The sequence below is a fragment of the Pseudopipra pipra genome, chromosome 3, assembly GCF_036250125.1.
Source record: "Pseudopipra pipra isolate bDixPip1 chromosome 3, bDixPip1.hap1, whole genome shotgun sequence".
Taxonomy (NCBI): Eukaryota; Metazoa; Chordata; class Aves; order Passeriformes; family Pipridae; genus Pseudopipra; species Pseudopipra pipra.
In genome coordinates, this window is record NC_087551.1 from 36254405 (window position 1) to 36280411 (window position 26007).

The window sequence follows — 26007 nt, forward strand, 5'->3', positions numbered from 1 at the left end:
CCTATATTACAGTTGGCAGTCACAACTATACTAGAAGTCAGAAGATTAATGCTGACCATTTTTATTTCCACTGCCCTAAGAGTAAAAAGCAAGATTGAACACCAGGAATCTTTGGTAACAGGTGCTGAGGGATTACTGCATATGCTGCTAGCAATTTTTCTCAATGTATATGTCAGGTTTCAGGGAAAGGCAGTGCTGAGGGAAGGAAATAGCCTCAGTTCCTTTTAAGTTTTCTTAAATCAATGCGGGGAGTGGATGTTCACGTAGCAAGTATTCTGGCACTCCAGAAAACCTGTTAGAAATTAAAGGAAAAACCTATGCTTAATTAGCCTCCCCCTTTGCAATCTATTGAAATCAGCAGGATGTGACAAGAAGTAGAGAAAAAGTTACCTCTATTTTAGCATAGTGTATGGAGAGCAGCAAGAGTTCAGCTTCCATACATCTAGCTACTTTTCTACTGAATGCTTGAAATCACCTAGGAGAATTAGGAATACAAATCCATGAAAAATTCCCTCCTTCCTTAGCAAACCATTAAAATAATCAGAGCTTCAGTGCCATATCATCATCATCCTATACTCTTTCCTGCAATGTGAAGCATTTATTGGTACACAGCACCTAAGACACGAGAGTCGCAGCAAGAATGGGGCCAGCACAGTTATTTACAGGTCTAAAGTTTCTTATCTGTAATAGCAGCAATCAATGGGGTACAAAAGGAGAGGGCAAATTTTAAGCTAAGGTAACATCTCAGAAACATCGGACAAAGGCCATTGCTAACTACTGAAGATAGGAAGTGTCTTGGTTACCTCTTTCTGCCTTGATAGAGGCTACATAACACTTAAGAGCTTCTACAAAGCTTTTACATTGCATGAACTAGATTAAGTAGGTGTTTGCATTACTGCCCCTTTTCACTGTAATTCAATCAGCTATTGACTCTAGGATCTCAGAGAGCTGGTCGGTGTTTGTTTACAAGGTAAACAGGTCCTCAGTTATCACCCGTTTTCATGAATTGTACTTGAGAAAATAAGCAGACAGGAAAAAAGGAGGGAAGAGCACATACAAATGTATTCCCAGATTAATTTTTTTAATTTAAAAATTGAATACAACTCATCATATAAAAATTAATAGAGAAAATTAATTCCAAACACAAGTTAAAATTTGTGTACATAAGAAAAATGGTGGAAAATACTCACACATTTATTCAGACAAAAAGTTATAACTAAACACCACAGATTCTTACAGGAATGAGAAAAACTCTGGGATTCTAGTTTCCAAGCAATACATATTAGGAAGAAATAATATAATGAATTTCACTTAGGAGACAAGACATGCATTTTAAGATAATCTCTTTCAGAAAAAACTTCCTTTGCTTTACAGAACCAGATATTCATTGCATCACAGAGAAACAACATATCTCAAAACTTTCCAAAGACAAAAGGAGGAAAAGGGCAAGTTTTCTCCAAACCGTGAAAGGTCAGTTACACAAGAAACTGCAAATCTTGATGACCATTTCAATAACAACATAATTTAGTGATTGCCATTTCCATCAATACAAAACATACCATATGTAGGGCAAGTGCAGGTCAGAAAACACTCACCTTGTGCAGTGCACAGCAGCAGGTGTAGCATATTTCAATAAAGACAAAACATCAAAGTAACATACCTTTCATGGATTGGAATTTTAATTTCTCTGTTCAATGCTAAATAAATTGTTCTGGATGGTAATTTTTCTTTTAGTTTCTTCTAAATAATTATATTTTTAAATCATGCTTAGTCTGGAAAACTATATTTGTTAACTTCAAATGTACAGAGTTGTTTACCTTAAGTGGATTACTTTGATACTAGGAACATGCTTTGAGGCTAAGCAGATGGCACACTCCTGCAAGTATAGTATTCTATGGTAATCTAGGGTAGCTTTAGTTTATTTCTTTTTATAGCTCCACAGATCACTCACAAAAACGTGTTTAAAAATCAAGGTCCATTATCTGTATTTTAAGCTGTGAATGAAAGCTAATAATCTTCAGCCAACATATAGTGGATCTAGTTGGCATGAAGGTTCAAATTATTTTTGTTTACACTCCAGTGCCAACTTAAACATATCACAACTAGATTTCCAACCTAGGTCCCAAGAGTGTGTATATTTTCATAAGCTTTTGTTTAAATAATGGCCATATGCAAGTATGCAACGATTCAAACACCATGGTTTCAGATATGTACCTTAGACAATTTGTGTTAGAAATGGACCTAGTCTGGAAGCTTGTTAAACTTTTTTTTTTTCTGTAATCAAATGACATGAACTGATTCAAACAAAAGTGTCATGGGGAATGTGTCAGCTTTGGAAAAAAAAAACGATCACTGGAAATTGCTTGGGACCCAAGATAGAGCTACCATGCAAAATTAGAGATCATTCAAATACCTCTGCTTTCCCTCTTCCAAATGTGGCACTTAAGTCGTAATCAGATCATTGCCTCCACTACTACACACTGGCTATTCTTGCATGTAACTCTCATAGTCTTTCTCACCACAATATTTTCATTTTGTTTACACTGAACCATAGAAAAAGAGTATTCTTTATGCCCCAACTGCCAGCCTCCTTTTACTTAAGGAGAGTCACAAATCCCTTTTGATTGGCATTTAATTTATATATATGAAATAACACCAATAACAGAAAGTAGAAACAGTCTGTTAGTTAGGGCTCTCACAGCAACGGGGAGCACACAGAAGCAATGATTATGAGCATGGATCTCCCACATTTCTGAGGAATGTTGAGCAAGTATTACAAGTCAGTCACTGGAGTTGTGCACTCAAACTCCAAAAAGACCTTTCACGGTCTTTCAGGATGACTGAGATCATTGTGATTAAAATTTCCTCCACTAGTCAGACCAAGACCGGCTTTGAAGGTAGAAATACTTGTGAAAAGGATTTGCAGACATTTTAAAACTTTCTGCCAGCACTCCTATGGAAAGACAGTCTGTGGATCTTTTATCTTAACATTCTTTTTATGTATTTCTTATTCAGTATATCATGAGGATGAGGGAAAAGAGTAAAAATTCGGATTACAGTTATTAATATGTAGCTCTTCAAAATGTCCAAAGGAGTGACCACAATTTAACTTTTAAATTTAGTTTGTTCAGCTAATGAAAGAAAATCCTGTTAGATTCTGCATAGTTTAGACAGTAAGAAACCAAATTGTTTTCACCTAAGTGTCAGAAAATAATTTTCTCTTAAGGATGTTGAGGTGATGACTATTTAACATCAGGAACTTCCCAAGCAGTGCCCAAACTAGGGAACTAGTGCATGGCTTGAAAGAGCAGTTGGGTCCACCACTCTCCAGCATGAAGAAACACTGTCAGCCAAGTCATTTGCTCTTGAGACAAAAACAGTCAAAACTTCAACAGAACTTTCTTCAGAAAGGCACAGACAAGCAGCTTTCACTCTGTGACAGCGTTCACAGGCTCTTTCCTGACAGGTCTCTCAGGCCTCAGCAGCACCAATGCCCTGGGTGTACCTGCACAGCCTGCTGTGCACCTGCACCACTTATAGGAATATCAACAGCAGATTCCTGACCTGGCTCTCACATCTGCTGGTGTCACGCTTCAGCTACACCAATAGCTACAGCCAGAGTACTGACATAAGTCAAATGTTTCTCCTGTGGAGCTTCCCAAGCCAAAGTTGGACTCTGTGGTACAAGGATATCCTCTCCAACCCACTTCTTTCTCTACTAGCTGCTGCCTCTGTTTCTTACCTGTTGTTCCTGCATATGTTCTGACAAATCCTCTGTTGCAATGCCGGGAAAGGTTCAGTTTTGTGAACTTCCCCTGGACCTTTGAAAAACTGAAGCCAGGACGTTAAAATGGAATGGCTGATTTAAAACAATACACAGCCTTTAACGAATTAAAGCCCTGGTGTTCCTGGATTCCTTAGGGCTTTAAAACAGATACACACAGAAAGATTGTACAGACTAGCTCCTTACTTCAAATTTCAACACAAGTCACATGATATAGCACCTATAAGGAAAACCAGCAAACAACACAAGTTGTGTGATGAACAGAAGTTTACCACATATATGCAAAAAACAGGGAGAGATGAGATTCCAGAGTCTCTGGAGAGTTAAGTCATCAAAACAGCACAGCAGCTTTAAAATGAGGCCCCACAAATACCATCCTCATGTAAGCTTTGTAACTCATGTAAGATGCATGAGAATTTTAAAAAATATTCAAAAAGAATTCTCAGGAGGGGAAGGGAAATCTATGGAACATTCAGCAGCATTTTGAACACATCCACAGTACCCCTTGGCAGTAAGGCACTGCCTCACCTCCTCCTTCTCCAGCTGCCAAACCACACAGGCATGGGGAATGAGTGTGGAAAGGGTCACCTACAGTTTTTCCAAGAATGCAGGTAACTGTAAGTAGCGCTTATCCCATGCTGAGTAGCTGCACATCAGTTATACATGACACTAAGTTTCTCTATTCCTATTTTGTCTTAAAATAAGAAGTTTTTAAAAAATCTGGAAATTTCTGCATTTTGTCTGAAAAACATGCCTTGCTACATCTACAACAGTAGCACTGTGTGGCCCTGCTTAGTGTTTAGCTGCATAAAGACATGGAAAATGATCCCTAGAACAGATTTTTCAGGCTACTTTCAAGATTATCTGTATTCCCATTAGGCTCAATTAATCCAAATACGACCATATCTGATTTCAGATTAAGGCAGGCTTTTGTTCAAAATATACTGTTACACTTCCTGACTAGCAACAGGAAACAACTTTCAAGACTAAACTTCAAAAATATCTCCTTCTCAAAAAATTACCTTTCTTTTACACTCCAAGTGAAATGAGCTTTATGTTTCTCACTTGTCCTGATCCAATAAAAGTTCCTCCTCTCCAAGAAAACAAGTTTGCTGTGATGGGGCCAACAAGGAACAGTACCAAGATCTCAAAAACTCTTAGGCATTGTAAAGGACAACTGAAAGGCTCTGGTCCAGCTCTGACTTCTAGTTCCTGCATCATGCTATCACCCTTTGAGAGACTATTGAAACTCTACAGCCCAGTCACAAGAGAGTTTTATTCAGAAGAGCAGGTTTGTTTACAGAGTAGTCAGGCCAAAGCTGAAGTCAGTCCCAGAAGTTTTCTTTATGTAGAAACCAGCCTAGATAGGAATAAGATTCAGTGCTATGTCCCTTGGCCTGTTAGAGCTTCACAGAGTCTAACTTGTCTAACAGGGAGAGAAGCAATAGAAGGTCCCTCCCTCAGCTCTTTGGCAGCATTAGCACCAGCATGTACTGATCTCCTGATTGGGGGTGGCACACTCCTACATCATGCTTGAAGGACATAAGGCAAGAGGCTAGAACACCTTAGACTGTAATGGCCCAAAGATACAGTGCTCCTTGTGACAAAGACCCAAACTGGAGGCAAAAGTTAATTCATGCAAAAAAATTTGAAAATGTTCTATAAATGATTCTTTTTCTGTAAAGAATCTTAACGTTATTTCACATTCACTAAGTGAATTATTCTCATCACAAATGTGTACCACTAAGAAGCAAGTTGATGCTAAATCAGCACGATTGAAGCATATCTGAGACAAAAATGAGTGATAGCCCTGAAGAGAAAGGCAAATTTGGTGCTTGTCATTAAAAGCACAACTAATTGGATTCAGTTTCTGTGTCAGAATCATCATTAGAAATTCATTATTCATACCTGTATCATCTAATATTCATAAGCCTACCAGCTGAGCACTTTGGATAGTTTTCAGTGTTTGTTCCTTTAAAACATTCACATGCTGTTCCCCAGGAATCCTGACGTGTCATAAGTTCCCTTGCAGCAATATCCCAACAAATGACAATTCACAAGAGTTGCAGCCCTTTTAGCTGGTTTGGAAATCTGTCAGCTATAGATCATGAAATATAACAGTCAATTATTGAGATACCTGATAAGTCTCCTATTTTTTAAAAAAACTGAGAGTCACTATGGCCTCAGGATGCTTCTTCATGGCTCAATGCCAGCTGCAGGCCAATCAAGTGACTATCACTGTTGGACTAGTAATGCCTGAGAACAGAAAAATTATAAGCTCCCAGTATGGCACACCTGATGTTTCTCAAGTAATTACAACCAAAATTTCTCATGGATGCCTTGACATTTCCTCTGTACCAGGGTATTTTAGTTAATTGGGTTTTTTCCTCATGATGGATGACTTTTATGTGAGCCTCGTCTGAGGTTTGCTTTGCTTGTTAGGGAACTTAGAGTGAAATACTGTGGGATACTATTCAAATTTCAGAAGAATATGTTCCACTCTTCTACTTTGAACTTCAGCTTCGCATTAGCAAATTTCTCTGGCTTTGTAATAATTTCTCACTTACCGACTGTGTAAACATTGTATGTGACACAAACTCAAAAAAAACGGACATGGTTGGTTAGTCACTACTCCATGTGCCACTAACCATCAGAAAAAGCAAAAGTTTGGAATTCATAGGCCTGGTACAAAGGACTGTTTCACATTGTAAACAGGGCAGCATCTTAGTGAGCTAGACAACCACTGCCTTCTACCTTATGTTTTATGATACACATACATGTGGGTTCTTATGCTTCTTACCCCAACTTTAAAAAAATGTAAACAGACACATAAGATGCAAAACAAAAAATAATTATTCACATTTTGAAAACAAATTGTGGATTTTCTTGTTAAAAGGTCAAGTAGTGAACAACTGACTTGAATTTGCTTCAATTTCCAGCAGATGATGTAACTTGAAGTCCAGGACAAAACTGACTTATACAAGTAAGATTACACTAATTGTGCAATACCCCAAACTAAACCAGGTGGTTTTGTCTTGCTAAGTAGAGTTTAAGAATAAACAACCTAAACATGAGATCTCTGCAGGGCCAAGCATACCCAAGAATTCACATCATCAGCTAGAAGCTAACAGAGTTCTACTTAAAATGATGTGATTTACACCAGGGATTTTGAGTAAATTTAATTAGTTTCCTACATTTCAGCAGAGTATACTAAAAGTAAATTAATTCCCTCAGCATAAACAGTGAAACAATGAAGAACAAATGAGTTAAGCCATCTTCATAAATCAATTCACGCTAAAATATGTGCTAATCCCAATCTGCACGCCAGTTAGATATTACCATGTGTGTACATTCAGCAATTTTAATTTAAATTGCCTGCAGTTAAAGAGAAAAGGGCAGCAAACCCCTCTCATCATTCACATGCTATTGTAGCACCACATCTGCAAAGAAAAAAATGGCAGAGCTGCCCCAAACAACTGGATCTTCTAAAATTCTACTCTTAATCCTTTTACATGACTCCCTTGCTGTGTGACACTGATCAAACATATGTTGCCCTCATGTTGGTGAGGAAAAATAGGAGACGCAGATATTCTTTCCAGATTTATGGAGTCCAACAACTTTATAAATTTTCCATTTACCTTTAAAATAAAATAGAATCATATGGAATTACTAATAATTTGGCTCTCTCAAAGGAAGAAAACTAATCTGAAAATGCTTGAGGCATTCACTCAAAGTTCACTCCATGTTTTGAAATCAAGATCTCTCACTGGATTGGTTTGGAAGTGCTACAATAATAGCTTATTCTCTTGATATTTCATTACTTTCACAACTCTTCCCAAGTCAATCTGTTAATTAATAAAAAGCATTAAAAGACAAGGATTATTTCAACGTCTTTTGTTACATAAGGATTCAACCGGGCTAACGAGATTATGTTCTGCAAAGAGTGTATTTCCGCACAAAAAAAATATTTCCATTGGTGATAATTGATATTTCACTTACTAGCTGCTATGCCAATTTAACAAAACATTTTTACTAACAAATTAATAAAGATAGCAGTAAGATTTTTTAATGAAATTTTACCTCAATTTTTTTTTTTAACATTTTCTGAATATTCAACAGAAAGGGCGTTCTAAGGCTGAATTTAGACCCTCAGGTCAATTTAATGACATGACAGGGACAGGAGTTGAAATCAGAAACCTTAATTTTTCAGCCTGAAAGTGGAAATCTTGATAATTTCCCAATATGAAAGTAAAATTCAACAAAGAAATCTGAAGATTGCTACCAAATGGAACTAGCCACATCCAGTTAGCTCTATAATTAATTGCCTATCTCAGAAAATTACTTGGATGGGCTCTTCTCATTCAGGGATACACCGCCCTAAAAATGTCGCTAAAATATTATTTGGGGAGCACAGTCCCATTTTACCCCAAATCAAGCACGAAGAGATGTTTTATAGAAGAAGGTAGAAGTATTACCCCCATTTTACAGATAAATGCATACAGGTGGATTGAACAATATTTTCGTGGTAATTCCTGAAAGTCTGTGATAGGTCCGTATCTGTAGCCATGTTTTTGACATGCATGCTGTACTCTGTCTATCCCACTTCTTCACTGCAGAGTCACCTCCTTTGAAAGAAGTTATGTTTCCAGAGAAGGAAAATCTGAGAAATCTCTCTTACCTGGCAAAAAATGATGCTGCCACTGAGGTGCCTGTGGATACTTCACTGGCAACATATGTGCTCTGGGAAGCAGGGAAGCTGTACAGGGAGGGTTTATCTGCATTGTAGCGGTTCAATGCTGCTTCAGTCAGGCCCTCTCGACTAGTCTCTGTCATAAGCTGAGATATCTGAAAACAGAAAAAAACAGAAGTGTCATCAGCTAAAGCTCACTAGCTGACCCCTCCTAATCCAGAAGTACCTCCAGATTGCAGATGGAGTAAGAGAGGCATTTCATTCACTATCTCTTTGCTGCTCTGTGAACAGGCTTATTGCTTCTTTCATGCTAATCTACAGTACCTTAGCTCAGCTCTAACCTTGTCTGCATTAAAACTAATAGGATAAATTTATCCCATCAATAAATGTCAATAATGTCTGTGGGTTTCCATTCACATAGAAAAGAAAGAGTAAACCCTAATCCTTGCCTGGTTTTACCTTATGGTACAAGAGAGACAGCTTTGCCATGTGCAAGATATTTATATTTTACTCCAGGCCTTTGTAAAACAACACAGCATTAGCGTATTAAGCATTTTTGTTGACCTTTCTTCAGCAAACCCAACACACAGCATAGGAAGAAGTCCCATGGGATCTTAGACAATTTATCATCTCTCTGGAAAATTGGGACCATTACTACTCACTTTCATTGGCTTTACTGAAAGATTTTAAACACCTCATGATTTCATTCCTTTGACGGCCCATTTAACATTTTTTTCCCCTGTTAGGAAGCCTCATCTCAGCTTTTCATTGTTTGAAAAAGAACCAGAGTGCAAACTGACCTGACCCAGCTCTCCTCAGATCAATTGAAAGATCCTTTGACTTCAGAGAAAGTTGGATCAGCTCTACCGAAGCACCTCCTCAAAACTTTGATTTCAGTTTCCTGACTTCTTCTGGATGAATTTACAATGAAGTAATGTCATCTACTGTACTTCATGCAATTCCTAAAAAATTCTCATTCTTCCTTCCCTCGTTTCAAGGACAAATAGCTTTTGTTCACCAATGTGTGTCACAAAATTGCTACATATGCCTTAAAAGAGCCCTTTCAAATTATCGCTAGCAATCATCCAAGGCATATCTTCCTTCTCCCTGCAAAAAGTTTGCAAGAGGCAGTCTCTAACCAGTTCAATTTCAGTTTTCATGCCTCTACTTATCACCACAATAACAACAGAACATCTTCCTGAGGCATGTCAAGAAAAGTACTTGAAATAATCCTGTAGTTCTTTTTCTGCTCAGACTTGCTTTATTTCAGCTGTTAAAAATTTCAGTTATCAAAAGCAAAGTTGAAGAACTGATTTGTATTTGGAAGGGGAAAAAGACGTGATATGGCAACATTTTTTAGACCAACTGTCACACGACCTCTGTTTCTCTCATAGAGAATTGCTATCCATTCTACGATGGCTAAGAAGATAATCCAAGTGTTTATCCTTAATTGCATACTTTTAGACCAATTGACTGTAATGCTTCAAGAGCAGGAATACTAAACTAGCCACTCTATTTTCATGAGGAACCAGTAAAATTGCTGCAAGTGTCCCCATCATGTTAATCTCATGGTGAGCCCTTCTAATTCACAGGATTCAGGATTCACTACTCTGAATAAGCAGTGCTCTCGGAAGGCTACAGATGAAATTCTGGACTTAAATCATCTCATACTACTGTTAGAATGCAGGAATTCAGGCTGTCTGCCAGGATACCTCCACATTTCCAGTGTGCAGGCAGACAGTTCTTCAGTGTTCTGCTACCCTATGCATGTCCACTTGGGGCATCCAACACACTTCATTTCACTAAGCAATTATTCCTTAAATATTGCATAATTTTGGCTAACTCAGCTATTTATATTTGCAATGAACTAGTACAAGATTCTGCCCTGTCCCCTCAAATTATCCTGAAACCAAATTCATCAACTACTAAACAGACAGATTTAAAAAGCCCACTCTTCAGAGCAGAGTATACATATAAACCTAACCTCATCTTAGTTCATCTGATTCATATATCTGAAATCAGAATGGATTATCATTAATTAATTACCATTGTTGACAGTGTCACTAGGAAGTGCTACTCCCATGGCAACTGAACAGCAGTTAAGAAATTGATGAGTTGACTTATGTCAACTGCAATCATAACCTCTCCATATTCTGCCAAATAAAGGTACAGCTCCAAATATGAATTTCCACAGGCGGTGCAGTACATTTCTATTGGTGTCAGCAGATCCCCTGAAGTTTTAAGACGGTGAAGCTTGAGAGGCATTTGAGCCAACTGCAAAACAGGAAAGGATTTGTGCATCTTGGTATTTGGAAAAACCAGAAAACAATTAACGTGACTTGGGCATAAAAGCCTATGTCATGTTGGTTACATGGTTTTTGGGATTTTGAGGTGATCCATGTCCACATCCACAAGTCCTACTAATGTGACCAGCACAGAGCAACAAAATGCCTCAAACTGATTGTGCACATTCCTGTAAAGTATTACTCTCTAGCTTCCTCAGAATCTGTTTAGATGCTTGGTTCCTGAATTTATTGGATAACTAGTTCTTATACACAAGCACTCCAAAATAATCACTTACCAAAGAAATATGAGATTGTTTCACAAAGATATAAATATAAAACGCTGTTCCTCACCTATGCACTCAGAGAGAAGTGAATATTAGTCAGCCAATGGAATGTTAATGCTTTTTTAATAAATAGGGATGAGGATCTTATAAAGCCTGTTATTTAGGTCACATTTTCTTACAGCAAAATGCAAAGGAACTGAAGGAGAAACTGGAAATGATCAAACACATTTACAAATTCTGTATTTGTGAAGTGTCACACTATCCATAGGACTGAGAGAAAAGAGACAAATAATACTTATTTTATTAATTGCACGTACTATGAGCAGATGCTGAATGGGGTTGTTTCTATATAAATGCAGGCTTTTCAGTACTCTTGCTACTTTGTTGTGTCCAACACAACAGTCCAAGTACTATAGGGGATGGTAGCTGCTCAAATTGCAAGCTGTGAAACATCTGTATGGTACTGACCACCAGAGCCTGCTGGACAAGCAGCAGCTCTCCTTCATGTTCATTCACACCACTTGCTTTGTTGCAGAACACAGGAGGCTACTTCTTGACATTGACATTGATGTACCATCTGCGAAAAGCAGCATTCCTGAGAGTCCTCCTAGAGGTGCCCTGCATGGACACTCATAATGCAGCATGTTGGACTAGTTAAACACCTTTTTGATCCTGAGGTCCAGCACCACTGTCTGGTTTCCTTACAGATGCTGGCACACTTCCTGGCCAAAAAAAATCTGTTTCTCAGCATGAAGTCACTCAGAACTAAACTCTAAATGTACATACTGTCTGTCCTTGAGCTCCTTTGATTTACTCTTTTCCTCAGCAGGGACACTTCATAGTCAACAGTGTATTACAGGGATACTGAAATGGGAACATACTTTGTTTTACCTAAGATGTAGAAAAATCAAGATAAAATAAAATCTGGCTTAAGCCACAGTCCAGGATTTCCTAATGTAGGAATATCTCCAGTTTTAGTACTTTATTACTTTCTGCCAATGTGGGATTTTTTCAACAGTGAAATGTCTCCAGGAGAAATGAAAGCTGAAATATTTTCTTGAATTACAAACATTCTCCAATTCCTCATCTGGGAAGTCTGCAACCACTTGGTGCTAACAAAGGTAAAAGCCCACAGAAGCACCTTGTGATACTGCAACACCCATAGCCTCTAACAGAACAACAGGTTTTGTCTGAAAGAGTTCAAGTCACTCTTTTTTTGCAGCTAGTGGTGATGAAAGGTAAAGATGGTGCTGTGAACCATGTTGGCATCCAGTACTTTTCAGAGTATTGTTCATACTGCACAAATTTGTACAAGTGTGTCAATCCATGGGCTGAGTACCTCGATAGATGTGTGCCCACAATATTTGACTAATAAATCCTCATTTATCCCCAGATTTCAATACATATACATAAGGCAGGGGGGCAGAAAGAAATCCAGACAATTCATATATCCAGAGACTACTGGCTTTAAGTCAGTTATTTTGCATTTACTTTCTTTTCCCTCATAGATTGGAGAGAGTAGAAATCATTCAAATTGCTAAACCAAACTGAAAAGAGGTCTTTGGAGGTAATATTACCATCTCATTTATTCTGTCCTCCAGTCACAGTAACAAATTATCCCTTTCTCTTCTGACATCACTCACTGAAGTTCACACATATACAAACTCAAGTAAATAGCCCAAAATATATAAAGTATTTAGGGAAAAACACTCACATAACAGACATTTCCAAAGTTATTAGAGAATTTGGTTTTCCCTGTCCCACTGCCAAAGACATAGTTGAAAATTACACTTTGAGCATTAACAAACTCACTTTTTCTTTTTTTATCTTTCTCTTTTTCCACACTAATGTGTGTCTGGCAAGCACAATTCAAGTAAATCTGCCTCTTTAGTGTCACCATCTCTCTTACTAGATGCTGTTTCAGTCTTTAAGGAGGAAAAGACTTGATTCTTAAATTCTCTTTCCCTTCTCTTTTGTGAGTACCCACATAGCATATACAAGAGGTTCAAGATCACTTAATAGGACATAGGAAAAATTCCTTCATAGAATTGTTGGCAGCACATCAGTGCCTGGATAAGGAACAAAAAGACAAAGAATGAAACAACACAACCTTTCATGCCTCAATAAAAACCTTCTAAGTGCGTGTGGGACAAGACAGATATCCCTCCCAAGGCTTCATTTTTTTTCTCCTGTCTCATAAATGCAAGGCATCCATTAACTTCCTCTTTCACTGGTTGCTGACAGTATACAGCAAGAGCTAGAGATAAATCATGATTTAAATTCCCTAATTCGTAGGAAAAAGATGGCTCTGCAGTTAAACTACAGGTGTCAGCCAGGCTAGATTCTCTTCCTATTCCAATTACAGAGTCTCTCTGTGCATAAGACTTGCCATCATGCAGTATGAGGTTAATTATATTTACATAAGGGTGTTTTACAGCCCAGCTCATTAGTGGTTTCTAAAGCTCCTAACTGAGGACTTCCAACTGAAATTACTGTACAAATGGAAGTTAGCATTTATGAAAGATATGAAACATCCATTGCTCTGGAGGTAGTGAAGCATTCAGGAACATCCCCAAAATCTAGTTAACATTAGTAACTGATGAATGAACTGACTGCACAGAAATGTGTGAAAGATATCCATGTCAAAGCTAAATTCAAAAATTCAAATTCACTACAAAGCAATTCTCAGAGTCCAGAGTTCCTAACCTCAGGAGAGAAGCTCACCAGGAAGAAGAAAGTGAAGGTAGAAAGCTCTCTTTCATAAATGCACAAACACTCCTGAATGGCTTCTTTGGCAATCCACTCTTTATTCAGAGCAGCACTGAATTTTCTGCCCAATAAATACTGATGTAATTACTTCCTGGGTTACTTTAGACAGCACGTCTACATTAAACAAGAAAAAGGTTCTTCTTAAAGACTCTCCTTTTAAAGATGAGTCGAGGGAAGCACTAAAAGATAGATGTCTCAAAGCTTTAGCACACAAAAAAATCATAAATTCTTATAAACCTGTTTATAACACAAGCTTAACAGCTTAATACCAAGTTTTCCATTACACACAATCAAGTATTCTGGCTCTTCTAAGATATTAATTTTTTACCTTCTGTCCAACTCCTTTTGGCTCTTCAGTTTACTCTCAGTCATAACAAGATAAATTTATTCTTCCTGTTTGGCTCAAGAAGCCTGGTTTCTGGTCTATGGGAGCGATGAAACTAGCACTGGGAGATGCAATTTACAATACATCATTCACGTGTCTTTCTTCTGACATAGAAAACTTTCCTGAGAACTAAGCAATGCTGTTTTTCCTGGGCTTTACCTACTAATTCTTAAAGGTTGAGGCAAGTATCTAATTTACAAATTAATTTTGAAAACTGAAAGAATTCTCCCACTTTCTTTAGTGCTTAAGTGTTCGCTATTTGATGTGACAGTGCAGTGGATTGTAGAATGAGACAAAAATCTGAATTCTTCAGTAAGCTACCAGCTTCCCAGCTGCTAAAACTGTCAGTGGAATTACAGTAAGTTGCCTATAGGAAGCAGCATCAGAAAACAAACAGAGTAGGAGATAATACTTCTTGAGTCTCTTCAGAAGGGAGGTTAATGAAGGAAATACTGGAGTTCTACCTCACCTGGAGAACATATCCCTCAACAAGGGAATTTATCAAGAAAAAGCAGGCTCTCTTTCTACAATTTGGCTATTTTCTCTGAGCTCCCTTGGTAATATTGTTCATCACTTCTGCCTAACATGGAAGTTCTGCATTAATCTCTGTGCAGTAATAAAAAAAGTGCAGCGTAAATTTATGTTTGGTAGCATTCAAAGGACAAGGTAGCAGCTGGGATTCACTGCACTCAGTACCAAAAAGTAAAAAGAGAACAGTGGATAATTTGATATTTACTGTATTTCGTTTTCATCATTTTCGCATGTTGTTGGGAGAGGTTAACATATGAAAAAAGGAAACGAAAATAATATACGGTCAATTTCAAATATCATTGTTAAATACAGCTTCAAATACTTTGCAGTAAATCTGGCAGAGGGTTTACTGAACTACCAGTAAACTGAAGTGGGATTTTAAGGATGAAGAGGTAGAGGAAAAGAGGAATATTGTGCTGCCCACACAACTATCAAATTATTAACGCATCCTTCACAGGGCAAAAGGGAACAATTACACCATTCAATCAGAGCAACTTGAAAGTGGTGGTTATTTACTAAGTCAGTCATCTTTCAATACACCACGGAATACCAAGGACATACTCTTCATCTCTCAAAAATCACTTACTACAACAGAGGAAACATTTAAGGAATTATTCAGGACAAAATCCACCTTTAGGGAAAATAATTTTGAAACAGTAGCAAGTTCCTGTAACTTATATAGCATCTTGCCATTTGACTATGACCTTTTTCTCTCATAGTAAAATACTAAGCTTCTCTATAGCTAGAGATCACTGCCACTGCTGATACAGACTCTGTGTGAACCAGAGCAAGACATAAGATTCTGATAGTCCTTTCCTTGTCAAAAGAATGTGTTCTACGAGCAAGAGGCTGAAAAAGGCCATGCATAAAGTCTGCTGCGTTCAGACTCCTTCTTGAAGGTAGACATACTGAATGCTGCTTAGTGAAGGCAACTTGCTATTCATTGTGAATACTGAAGCTCTACAGATGATCTTCAGGCATGCTCTGCTCCTCCTTCAAGCAAATTTACACACAAAGTCTGAAATATTTCTAGCAGAACAGGCTGCTGTAACAGCACAGATTGTGTCTAAACACAAAACAATGTATCTTAGAGTGAGGTTTTTCAAAGGCAGGATCACTGGCATGGCAAAAATGCTGATCGTGCTTTGTATTTAACAAGAAAGAGTCAAAATGTATTTACCATAAACTACTTCTATTGAAACATAACTTAGTTACCATGACAGCACGTAGAGCTTAATTGCAACCTTCAGCTTTCTGCTGTCCAAAAGAAGGATGACCTTTGACTGTTGCACCTCCCTCCCATATCCCTCTAGAAAACAGATAATTGTTGTTGTTGTTGTTGTTGTTATTACACAGATCGAGTGCACTCCTCAGCACAGATGAAATCCAAATTTTCACACACATGGATATATCCTCCCATCAAAACTGCTATGAATGATATATTTAGTTCCATATTACACTCAAAAGCCCATTAAATGAAATACTTTGCCACAAATGACAATGTCTTAAGATCAACTGCTTAGAGGCTAATTGGACGTCCAAATAAAGGTGGAGTTCTCTGCTGTAAGACATTTTCTTCCAATTCTTACTTCTAAGAGTTCTGCCATACAAAAGAGATGGTTTTTTTCCAGCTGGAGCCTGACAGGATTCATCCAAGAGTACTATTCAAAGAGCTGGATGATGTCATCCTGAGACCTCTCACAATGATCTTTTGAAATGAGTCTTGGAAATCTGGAGAGGTACTGATTGACTGGAAACTGGCAAACACTGTCCCAATTTTCAAGAAGGATAAGAGGAATGACCCTGGTAACTACAAGCCTGACAATCTCACTTCACTGCCTGGTAAAATCACAAAGAAGATTATACTGGGAGTTATTGAAAAACACCTGAAGGACAACAGTCATCAATCACAGCCAGCGTGGTTCTGTGAGGGGAAAGTCCTTCTTGTCAAACTGAATTTCCTTTTTGACAAGGTAACCCACCTGGCTGATCAAAGGAAGCCAGTTGATGCAATCTTTTTGGATTTCAGTAAAGATTTTGATACCGTCTCTCACAGGATCCATCTGGACAAAGTGTCCAGCACACAGCTGGATAAACACATCATGTGATGGGTGAGCACCTGGCTCTTGGGTCAGACACAAAGGGTAATAATTAATGGGGTAACATCAGGCTGGTGACCTGTCACTAGTGAGGTTCCACAGGGCTCCATTTTAGAGCCAGTTCTCTTTAACATCTTCATAAACAACTTGGATGCAGGACTCAAAGGAATAATAAGTACATTTGCTGGGGATACTAGATTGGGAGGAGCTGTTGACTCCCCTGAAGTCAGAGAGGCCCTGCAAAGAGAGAAGCAACCACCAACCATGTGAAGTTCAACATGGGGAAGTGCCAGATTCTGCACCTGGGATGGGGTAACCCTGAATGTACGTCCAGACTGGAGAATGAGATGCTGGAAAGCAGTGCCATGGAAAGGGACCTGGAGATCCTGGTCAATGGAAAGTTGAATATGAGCCAGCAGTGCCCTGGCAGCCAAGAGGGCCAAACCTGTCCTGGGGGGCATCAGGCAAAGCATCACTAGCTGGCCAAGGAAGGGGATTGTCCCACTCTGCTCTGCACTGGGGCGATCTCACCTTGAATATTGTGTGCAGTTTTGGGCACCAAAATATGGGAAATATCAAGCTATTAGAGGATGTCCAAAGGAGGGCAACGAAGATGGTGAAGGGCCTTGAGGGAACACCATACGAGGAGTGGCTGAGGTCACTGTTCAGCCTGGAGAAGAGGAGACTGAGGGGACACCTCATCACAGTCTACAACTTCCTCATGAGGAAGAGCACTTTCATTCATTCACTCTGTGCACCTTCTTGCCCTAGCTTTTGAAATGAAAAGCAAAGCAAAACAAGCAAAAGCAAAACTATACAGTGAAACAGTAATGCCCAAAAAATCTGCAAGTTACTTCTTGAGCACACTCCCCTCAGAAACAGTATCAAATAAGAATTGCATTAGCAACAATGAAATTTGTTATAAAACAGGAAATCTGCTCTAATAAGCCTGTGACAATTCGCTTGATTAGCTAATTCCCACACAGATCATAACTTGGTAAATGCTAGTTGATGCTCAATCCCAAGAAACCTCCACCACTGAGACATGATATATATAGACTCATTTTGATCTGGCTTTACAATGAATTCAGTTTTCTCAATTTGGCAGTGCCCTTCTGAATTAAGTAGTCCAAGGAAGTAGTTAATATCACAGAATCACAGAACTGTTAGGGGTGGAAGGGACCTCTGGAGATCATCCAGTCCAATGCCCCTACCAAGGCAGGGTCATCAGGACACAGGAACATATTCAGGTGGGTTTTGAATGCCTCCAGAGGGGAAGACTCCACGACCTCCCTGGGCAGCCTGTTCCAGTGCTCTGCCACCCTCAATTTAAATAAGTTCTTCCTTGTTTTGAGGTAAAATTTCTTTGTTTTAGTTTATGGCTATTTTTCCTCATCCTGTCACTGGGCACCACCAAAAAGGGTCTGGCACTGTCCTCTTAGCACCTGCCTTTGAGATATATATATGCATCAATGAGATCCCCTCTCAGTCTTCTCTAGACTAAACAGGAGCAGCTCCCACAGTCTCTCCTCACAAGAGAGATACTCCAGATGCCTAATCATCTTTGTGGCCCTCCATTGGACCCTCTCCAGTAGATCCTTGTCTTTCTTGTACTGAGGAGAACTGAACCCAGTACTCCCGATGTGGCCTCACTAGGGCCAAACAGAGAGGCAAGATCACCTCCCTCAACCTGCTGACCACACTCTTCCTGATGCACCCCAGGATACCATTGGCCCTCCTGGCTGCAAGGGCACACTGCTGGCTCACGGTCAACTTGTCATCCATCAAGACTCTGAGGTCATTCTCAGCAGAGCTGCTCTCCAGTGGTTCAGCCCCCATCCTGTACTGGTACTTGAGGTTATTCCCCCCCCAGCTGCAGGACCCTGCACTTGCCCTTGCTGAACCTCATCAGGTTTCTCTCTGCTCAACTCTCCTGCCTATCAAGGTCCCACTGAATGGCAGCACAGCCTTCAGGTGTATCAGCCACTTCCCCCAGTTTCTTATCATCAGCAAACTGGCTGAGGGTGCATTCCATCCTTCATCCAGGTCACTGATAAACAAGTTAAATAAGACTGGAGCCAGTATTGGTCCCTGGGCAACACCACTTACTACAGACCTCCAACTGGATTCTACTCCACTGATCATGACCCTGTGAGCTCTGTCATTCAGTTCTCGATTCACCTCACTTTCCATTCATCTAACCCACATTTCCTGAGCTTACCTATGAGGATGTTTTGCGAAACAGTGTCAAAAGCCTTGTAAAGTCAAGGTAGATGACACCCTCTGCTCTCCCCTCATTGACCCATCCTGTACCTACGCCAAAAGGAATCAGTATAGAATCTGAAATCGTATCGATCAAGCCGCCTTCTTGCTTCCTCATTTTGTTTTTATATATTTATTAAGCAGAAAAGTAAACAGAAGGAAAAAATATTAGAGGAGGGGAAATTTCATGATCTGAAGCATTCAGAACAGCAAATATCTAACCTGAAGTTAACTCAACCCTTGTAGAGACGTTGAAAATTAAAAATTCTAGTCTACAGTGGTCCTTTAGTCTGAGTGACACAGCTTGCAAATTTTATCTATTGGTTACTACCTAACTGTCAAATTATTTTCTGAAAGGTAAGAAAGGCCTCTATCTTATTCCAAAACTGCAATAGCTGTCAGACCTACCATTCTGAATACCTTCAATGTTTTCTGATGTCCCCTCAGAATTATGCCAGCCTTTCCTATTCCTCTCCAAGGAAGCTACAGGCTGGATAGCGATCCTGGCGTGCAAATCTGCTCACTCTCCTCACCCCAGAGGTCCCTCAGAAAAGCAGAATGCCCTCAGGCAGACCCCTGCAAGGCTGTGAGCCATCCCTTTTGAGTAGAGCAATAAAGCACCATCAGCTAGGCCCACATACGTCTCTCATTCACAAAGCTCCACCAGCGAAGCCTCTGATGACAGGATAGCAATGTGAGGTTTCCCAGTTGGCATATTCCCACACTAACTTTGCAAATGAAAAGGAGGAACATCAGCTAGCAAACAGAGGTCCTGTTCTCAATTTTGTGTCTCTAAGCATTTTAACAATGAAAAAAGACACTGTGCAGCAACACAATAAAACTGCTTCCTTTCTTGTCAAGAAGATGACAATAACATGGCAATCTGTGGAAAAGCTGAGGCTGCCTCTAGCTTTCAGATTTTTTTAAATCTGTTTTTATGAAGTAGTTAATTCTCTTAATTGTCTTGCTGCATTATAAAGCTGTGCAGCTGGAAATAAATTGGATCTTTTTCTACTATGACTTGTTTGCTATCAGATTAGTAACATTTTACAAAAGAAAAGGCCTTTCTTTTGTGTGACTCAGTTAAAGTTGATTTCATACATCCAGATTCAGCATTTATACTGTAATCCCTTGTTGCATCAGCTACCTTTTGAGTCCTTGGCAGCCAGGCTAATTGTGCTAAAATAACTAGTGCAAAAATGAAGAGTGTGTGCAGACTACAAAAGAGGAGTATGTCTGACTGCTGTCTGTACACATGTACACATGGGGCAGCAGCTACATGAAGTGACTGCACTTTTAAAGCTGAGGCACAAGTCTCTCTGGTTCACTGTGTGCAGGAGTAATGCATTTGTTATGAAAACAAACTTTCATTTCTCTGATCAGTTACTAACTGCCAGCAATGTCAAGACATCACAGGAAGTTCAAATCTTACTGTAGGTGTTTCCCTATCACAAAAAAAATCTGTGAGCCACTGACCTTTCCCTTGTCAGTTGACAAGAACAGCTCTACAAGCTACCAGAGTGTGTCAGCATGTGGGCTTAACTTAAATGGCATTATTGACCCAGAAAGGAACTTCTTTCTGTAGCTAGCAAGAGACTAAGGAATAAAAAATACAATTAGTTTCTCCACACATAAATGTATGAACCAGATCATTAGTCTTTATTTAAAACACATATGGTCAAATTCTACCATGAATATATGAGGAGAGAGAACTACTTCATTTCCAGTATGAAAAAAAATCTGACAGTCTAAGAGATTCCTGCAATGATTACCACATAAGAATGTGGCATAGTGCAAATTCAGTCCACACACAAATCACCTCAAGATCAGACCTTCTGGGGGGATAAGATCAGTACATATCTGATGGGTGCCTTACCAAGCTGCCCACGGAAAGGTGCATGGGTTTGATCCCCGGGAGTCTAGAAAATGCCTCAAATCTATTTGGAAACTATTACCATTCCAGTGACTTCCTTGTCAGAAAGAAATTATGAATATCAGCTTTTCTATAAACTGCTGCCACAGGTTTAATTAGTGAAGGCAGATACCACAACAATACAAATTGTTTTCTCTGTTAGATCATAAGACTATCAGTAGCGTACCTTTACAAAGGGAGAGACGAGAGGACTTGAACCTAGCATGAGACATGAACTTTTGAACAAATACAACAGAGTTTCTTGCAGAGAAGAGCCATTTAGAAGCCAGGCATATTTTGGAAGTAGCAATATAGAAGCTTGGGAAATATGAGAGAGACTGAGAAATCTTTCTCAATTCATCAAATATTCTAAGCTTGAAGACTTTTTCTGTAATATCCTTTTCCATACGTTTTCCTAAATCATCTTCCCATAGATGTACGGTTTTAAAAACTGACTAAATACAAGCAAACTTCTGATACGAATAATATTGTTACACAGTTTTCTCTTTTGCTGCCTTACTGAAATATTAACAATGCAGCGTATGAAAGGACTCTAAGGAGAGTCTTGTAAATCCTAATCCATCCTTAGTGGAATAAAACTTAAGATGTAGATCTGAATGCTTTGTAAAATTTGCATTTCTCAAGACAGGTGAAAGTCTCCAATTACCCTCAGCTCTTCTGAAAATACATTTAAATTTCACTGCAGCCCGCAAAGAAAGCTTTAAAAAAAGAAAATACTGTGTTCAGATCTTAGCATCTAGTCATCAAGTTGGTGCATTGTTCCCTTCCATTTCAGTTCAGTTTTACCAATGCTAAAACACATCTTCCCACGTATTACCCACATTCAGGTAAAATCTCTTATCTTAAAAAGAGCAATTTACCTCATTTCTGAATAAGAAAGCATCCTTTCTGTTTCCTCTGTTTGGGCTTGATTCCCCAGGAAGCATTTAGAACTGCAAAGTATTCAGTCCTCTGCATGAAATTTAATTCTTATAATGAAGTTATCAGCTTAAATGCTTACAATGAAATTAAAATCACTCAAGTTACATTCAGGTTAAACCATCATCTGTAGTGCTGTCTAAGAGTCAGTTTTCTCTCCTAATCCTAACTAACTGACATTCTGTGAGGTTAGGAGGGCTCAGGCACTGGAATAAGTTCCTGGGCTAAGGCATAACAGCTGTCCCCATGCACACGCTTTGCCTATAGCAAACACACGGTTTTATCTTAAAATCACTTTTCTAGAGCTAAGTCAAAGAAACCAAGTAAAACTGTCTCGAATTTGCTAAAAAGTATGAACATGCATTCACAGTTACTGTGTATTAGTAAGCTTCCTAAGAAGTTATCATGCTGATCACGTGTCTGAGTCCTAATACACAGATTAGGGTAGGATAGCCAGAACAGGAGCCATTATGCAAGCTTGAACGCAGAGCTGCTCAGAAGTTCAACCACAGTATGTTCAAATGGGCTTAGTGGGGCTAAATGTAAATGCAAGGGATTGGCTATTACTTGGTCCAAAAATGCACTGAAGATGTGCAGATGTGAAAACATGAGAAATACCAACAGAGTGGTGTTGCAAGAAAGGCACTTTCAGGGGGCTGAGTTCCAGCTGGAAAAGCCTCAGAACTGTGAGGCTTGCATTTCCTAGGAATCCCTCTTATTTCATCCCTACAAGCAGATGTTGATATTCTTCAGAAGTCAACACTCTTCAGAAGTTGCTTTTCAATGCAAATACTTTGCAAGACCTTGACAACAACCAACATCTCAAGTCAAAAAGCATAGCAATATCATGTTCCTCTCTTCCCGCAGAGAACCAACATTTAGCCTCAAGTTTCATGAAGACTTCCACCTTTGCAGTGAATTCCACAAACCTGAGCCACCACCCCACAATGTAAGTCATGCTAAACTGCACTGCCCTTTAGCTTTGTGTGGCTGCCTTCCCCTTTTCTGTCCCTACATAAATAGTCCCTTGCAGAAGTTACGCATCATAAGGAGGGACCTCTATAAAGTTAGCAAGGTTGGTCTTTCTAAGCCCTGTCACAATACATGAGCACATCTTACTTTCATGTTAATAATAAAAATAATTTTAAAACCATAGCAGGAATCATAATTTTTCACAGGAATACATGAAAAGAATTCAAAAGGTGCCAGTAGAGCCTTCAAATGAGGGCAGAGCTGGACCGAAACAGTTCCTTCCTGCCCTGAAGGTGAATGCCTTCAGTCATACATTTGGTTGCCCTACAGCCTTAGTTTGCATAGCTACAGCTGTTATTAACAGTCATAAAAATCACTCAGCTATAAGAATTTGACTTGGAGGCCACTTCCTGGGGTGAATTCCATAGGCCAACAAGGTGCTCAGTTATGCTACACTGTCTTCTGTTTACTCTAGATTTACAGCCCTCTCAGCTAATGAAAGCAAAAAAGAGGAGGAGCACATCCTCAACTAAACAAATTAACCACTGCTGCATATTGCAAATTGTCACTAAATGGGCCTCTCTCTGTTGTAGTTCCCTTTCTGTGGCACAAAGGATCAAATTGTGACCACCAGGCCACATTCTTGCTAGGGTACTCTGCTGAATGGGATGGATCTTTCATACACCGCACCAAACTGCCTCAGCTTTTTACATATGCTCCTAGACTACTAATTCTATTTTCCAAGCAAATCATGTTTTTGTCTCCTCCCATTTGCTACAACTTCTATCATGTTGTCCATCCAAATTATTTGTTGCAGCTGGCCTTGTTTGATTTGCAAGCCTTGAAGGGACCCAAGCTGAGCACAGTTTTCCAGGATCTAACTTAACACTTATCTGAAGCTGACCTAGCATTTAATTCAAGTGCACACAGAGATCTTTCCCCATTATATGCAATTTGCATTTTGGTTTGCAGGAACCATCATAATCTGTCTTCACTGTGACGGTTTTACAGTACAAAGATAACATTCCCACATTCCCCCTTAGGGCCCTCGTACACTGAGAACTTTAAACATGCTAACTGTCCATTCTCAGCTGGAATTTCATGCTCATTCACTTGCAGACTGAGTAATTAATACCAATCCCCATCTCCATTGACCAGCTAAATAAGGTTAGATGAAGAACAATATTTTCTTCTCACCAGTGACTTTAGCTGCATCTTTTCAGACAATGCTGAGATAGAACTCCTTTACTTTTCTTGGAGGGCATTAAAAAAAAAATCAGTGAGCCATTTAGAAGATATAAACTACAGACATGGGTATTCTCAAAATTGCACAGCTCTGGAAAATTAATTATAGAGAGGAAGGGGCACAGGTTTTAGTCTGACTGTGCACTACAGCTCTTTCTGAAAAGGCAGGAGAGGAGACAACTGAACATCCATAACCTGCAGCACTAACAATCATTCCCCTCAAGAGATGATATTCTTTCAAATTTTGTCAGTATAGCCTATCATGAGAATTTTGAGTGGACATATTATAACCTGATTCATCAGGGATTATTTTCCACTAAAACAATACTCAGACCAAACCAAGGGCAGACTCCATACAGCTTTAATGATCTTGTATGATTTCCTGTCTAGGAAAAGGGCAAAGACAAATACAAGACAGTCATATGCAAAGTCTTATGCATCTTACTACCTTATGCATTCAACTATGGAATGCAGTGCACACAGTAAATATAGTCAATTATTTACTCTTTACTCGTAGTTACACTTTGTGCATACTTTCACAGCAAAACTTATTCACAGTACATACACAGAATGTTCTTCCCGTGTTTGTTATAAATTACTGCCTGTCTATGTACTACATTAATCTCCAGTAGGCTCGTACTTTGTGAATTGTCTAAGATGCTCCTAATTTTCTTAATTTTTGTATCCTTGTAGGCTTATTATTTCCCAATTTTTACTACCAACGTTTGCTAATTTTTATTACTGTTTGGCAGTTCAAGTCTTATAGATACATTTATTTCTTTCTCATTTAAGTCAGCCTAAATAAACTTCAAATGGCATTGCTTTACTTATTTTTCTTCTTTTTCTTTTATCTTTTTTTGAGTTAAACACAGTGACAAAGAATATAAAGTTTCTTCTACACAGGACACAAAAAGTCACTGCCCCAAGGAGTTTGCTCAATAAATTAAACAGACAAAATGCATTTCACCAAGGTTTGAAAATGAACAGTGATTAAAATAAGTGGAAGAAGAATTGGTTGATATTTTTAATAAGCAAACAGTAAGATTACATTAACTGGACGCTTGGGAATAAAACAGATCTACAATAGATTTAATTAATTGCATTTAATGAAGCCCAAGTATAACAACAACAAAACAGTGCATCATCTGAAATGATGCCTGAACTCTAGTAAACCATTCTGAACTGTAATAAATATCTCATTGTTATCTTCAGAGAATTTTTATTTGCACATGAAATGTTTTGAATCTTTTCCCTCCAACTTGTTTAATGCGTTTGCAATGTAAAAGTTTCAGAAGTTACTTTTAAATCAGTTTTTGAAAGGAATTCTTTATTCTATTATTTTTTAATAGAGCATCATGGACTGACATACTGCTCCATGGGGACACGTCAAAGGAAGGATCAATGTCTACAGGTCAGTGGAAGTACAGTGCTTTAATCCATATAACTGAAGAAAAAGGTCCCTTCACAAGGTATTTTATAGGCATTTACTAAGTCATCTTGAACAGTAGGACAAAAGGAATACAAGATGGGCATGAACTAGCTCAAAAAAAAATGTAGAGCACTATTCCACATGCAGGGTAATAAAGAACTAAGCCGGAAACATTTATAGAACTGATGTTTACTGTGTATTCTAAAGAGGGGCTGAAACACTCTCACCCTGTGTACTCACTTTCATAATGGCATGCAGTCACTAAAAGGAAAAAGCATGATGATGCTCTATCACCAGTGGAGTGAACTTGATTTCAGATCAGAACCTACTCTGAACTCTACCAGCAATTTCTTTTGGAAAAGCAGCAGAGGATTCCTTCTTTGAGGAAATTAGGTGGAAGATCTATTTGTGCATATATATT

At 38.9% G+C, this 26007-nt stretch overlaps 1 protein-coding gene across 1 annotated transcript in view; it reads right to left on the reverse strand.

The window, feature by feature from the left end:
• Positions 1 to 26007, reverse strand: part of KIF26B (kinesin family member 26B) — a 290490-nt gene that overhangs the window by 164594 nt on the left and 99889 nt on the right. The window contains exon 4 of the mRNA XM_064648644.1: positions 8463 to 8629. Coding sequence (XP_064504714.1) covers positions 8463 to 8629 — 167 coding nt within the window. The remainder of the gene's footprint in view (positions 1 to 8462; positions 8630 to 26007) is intronic.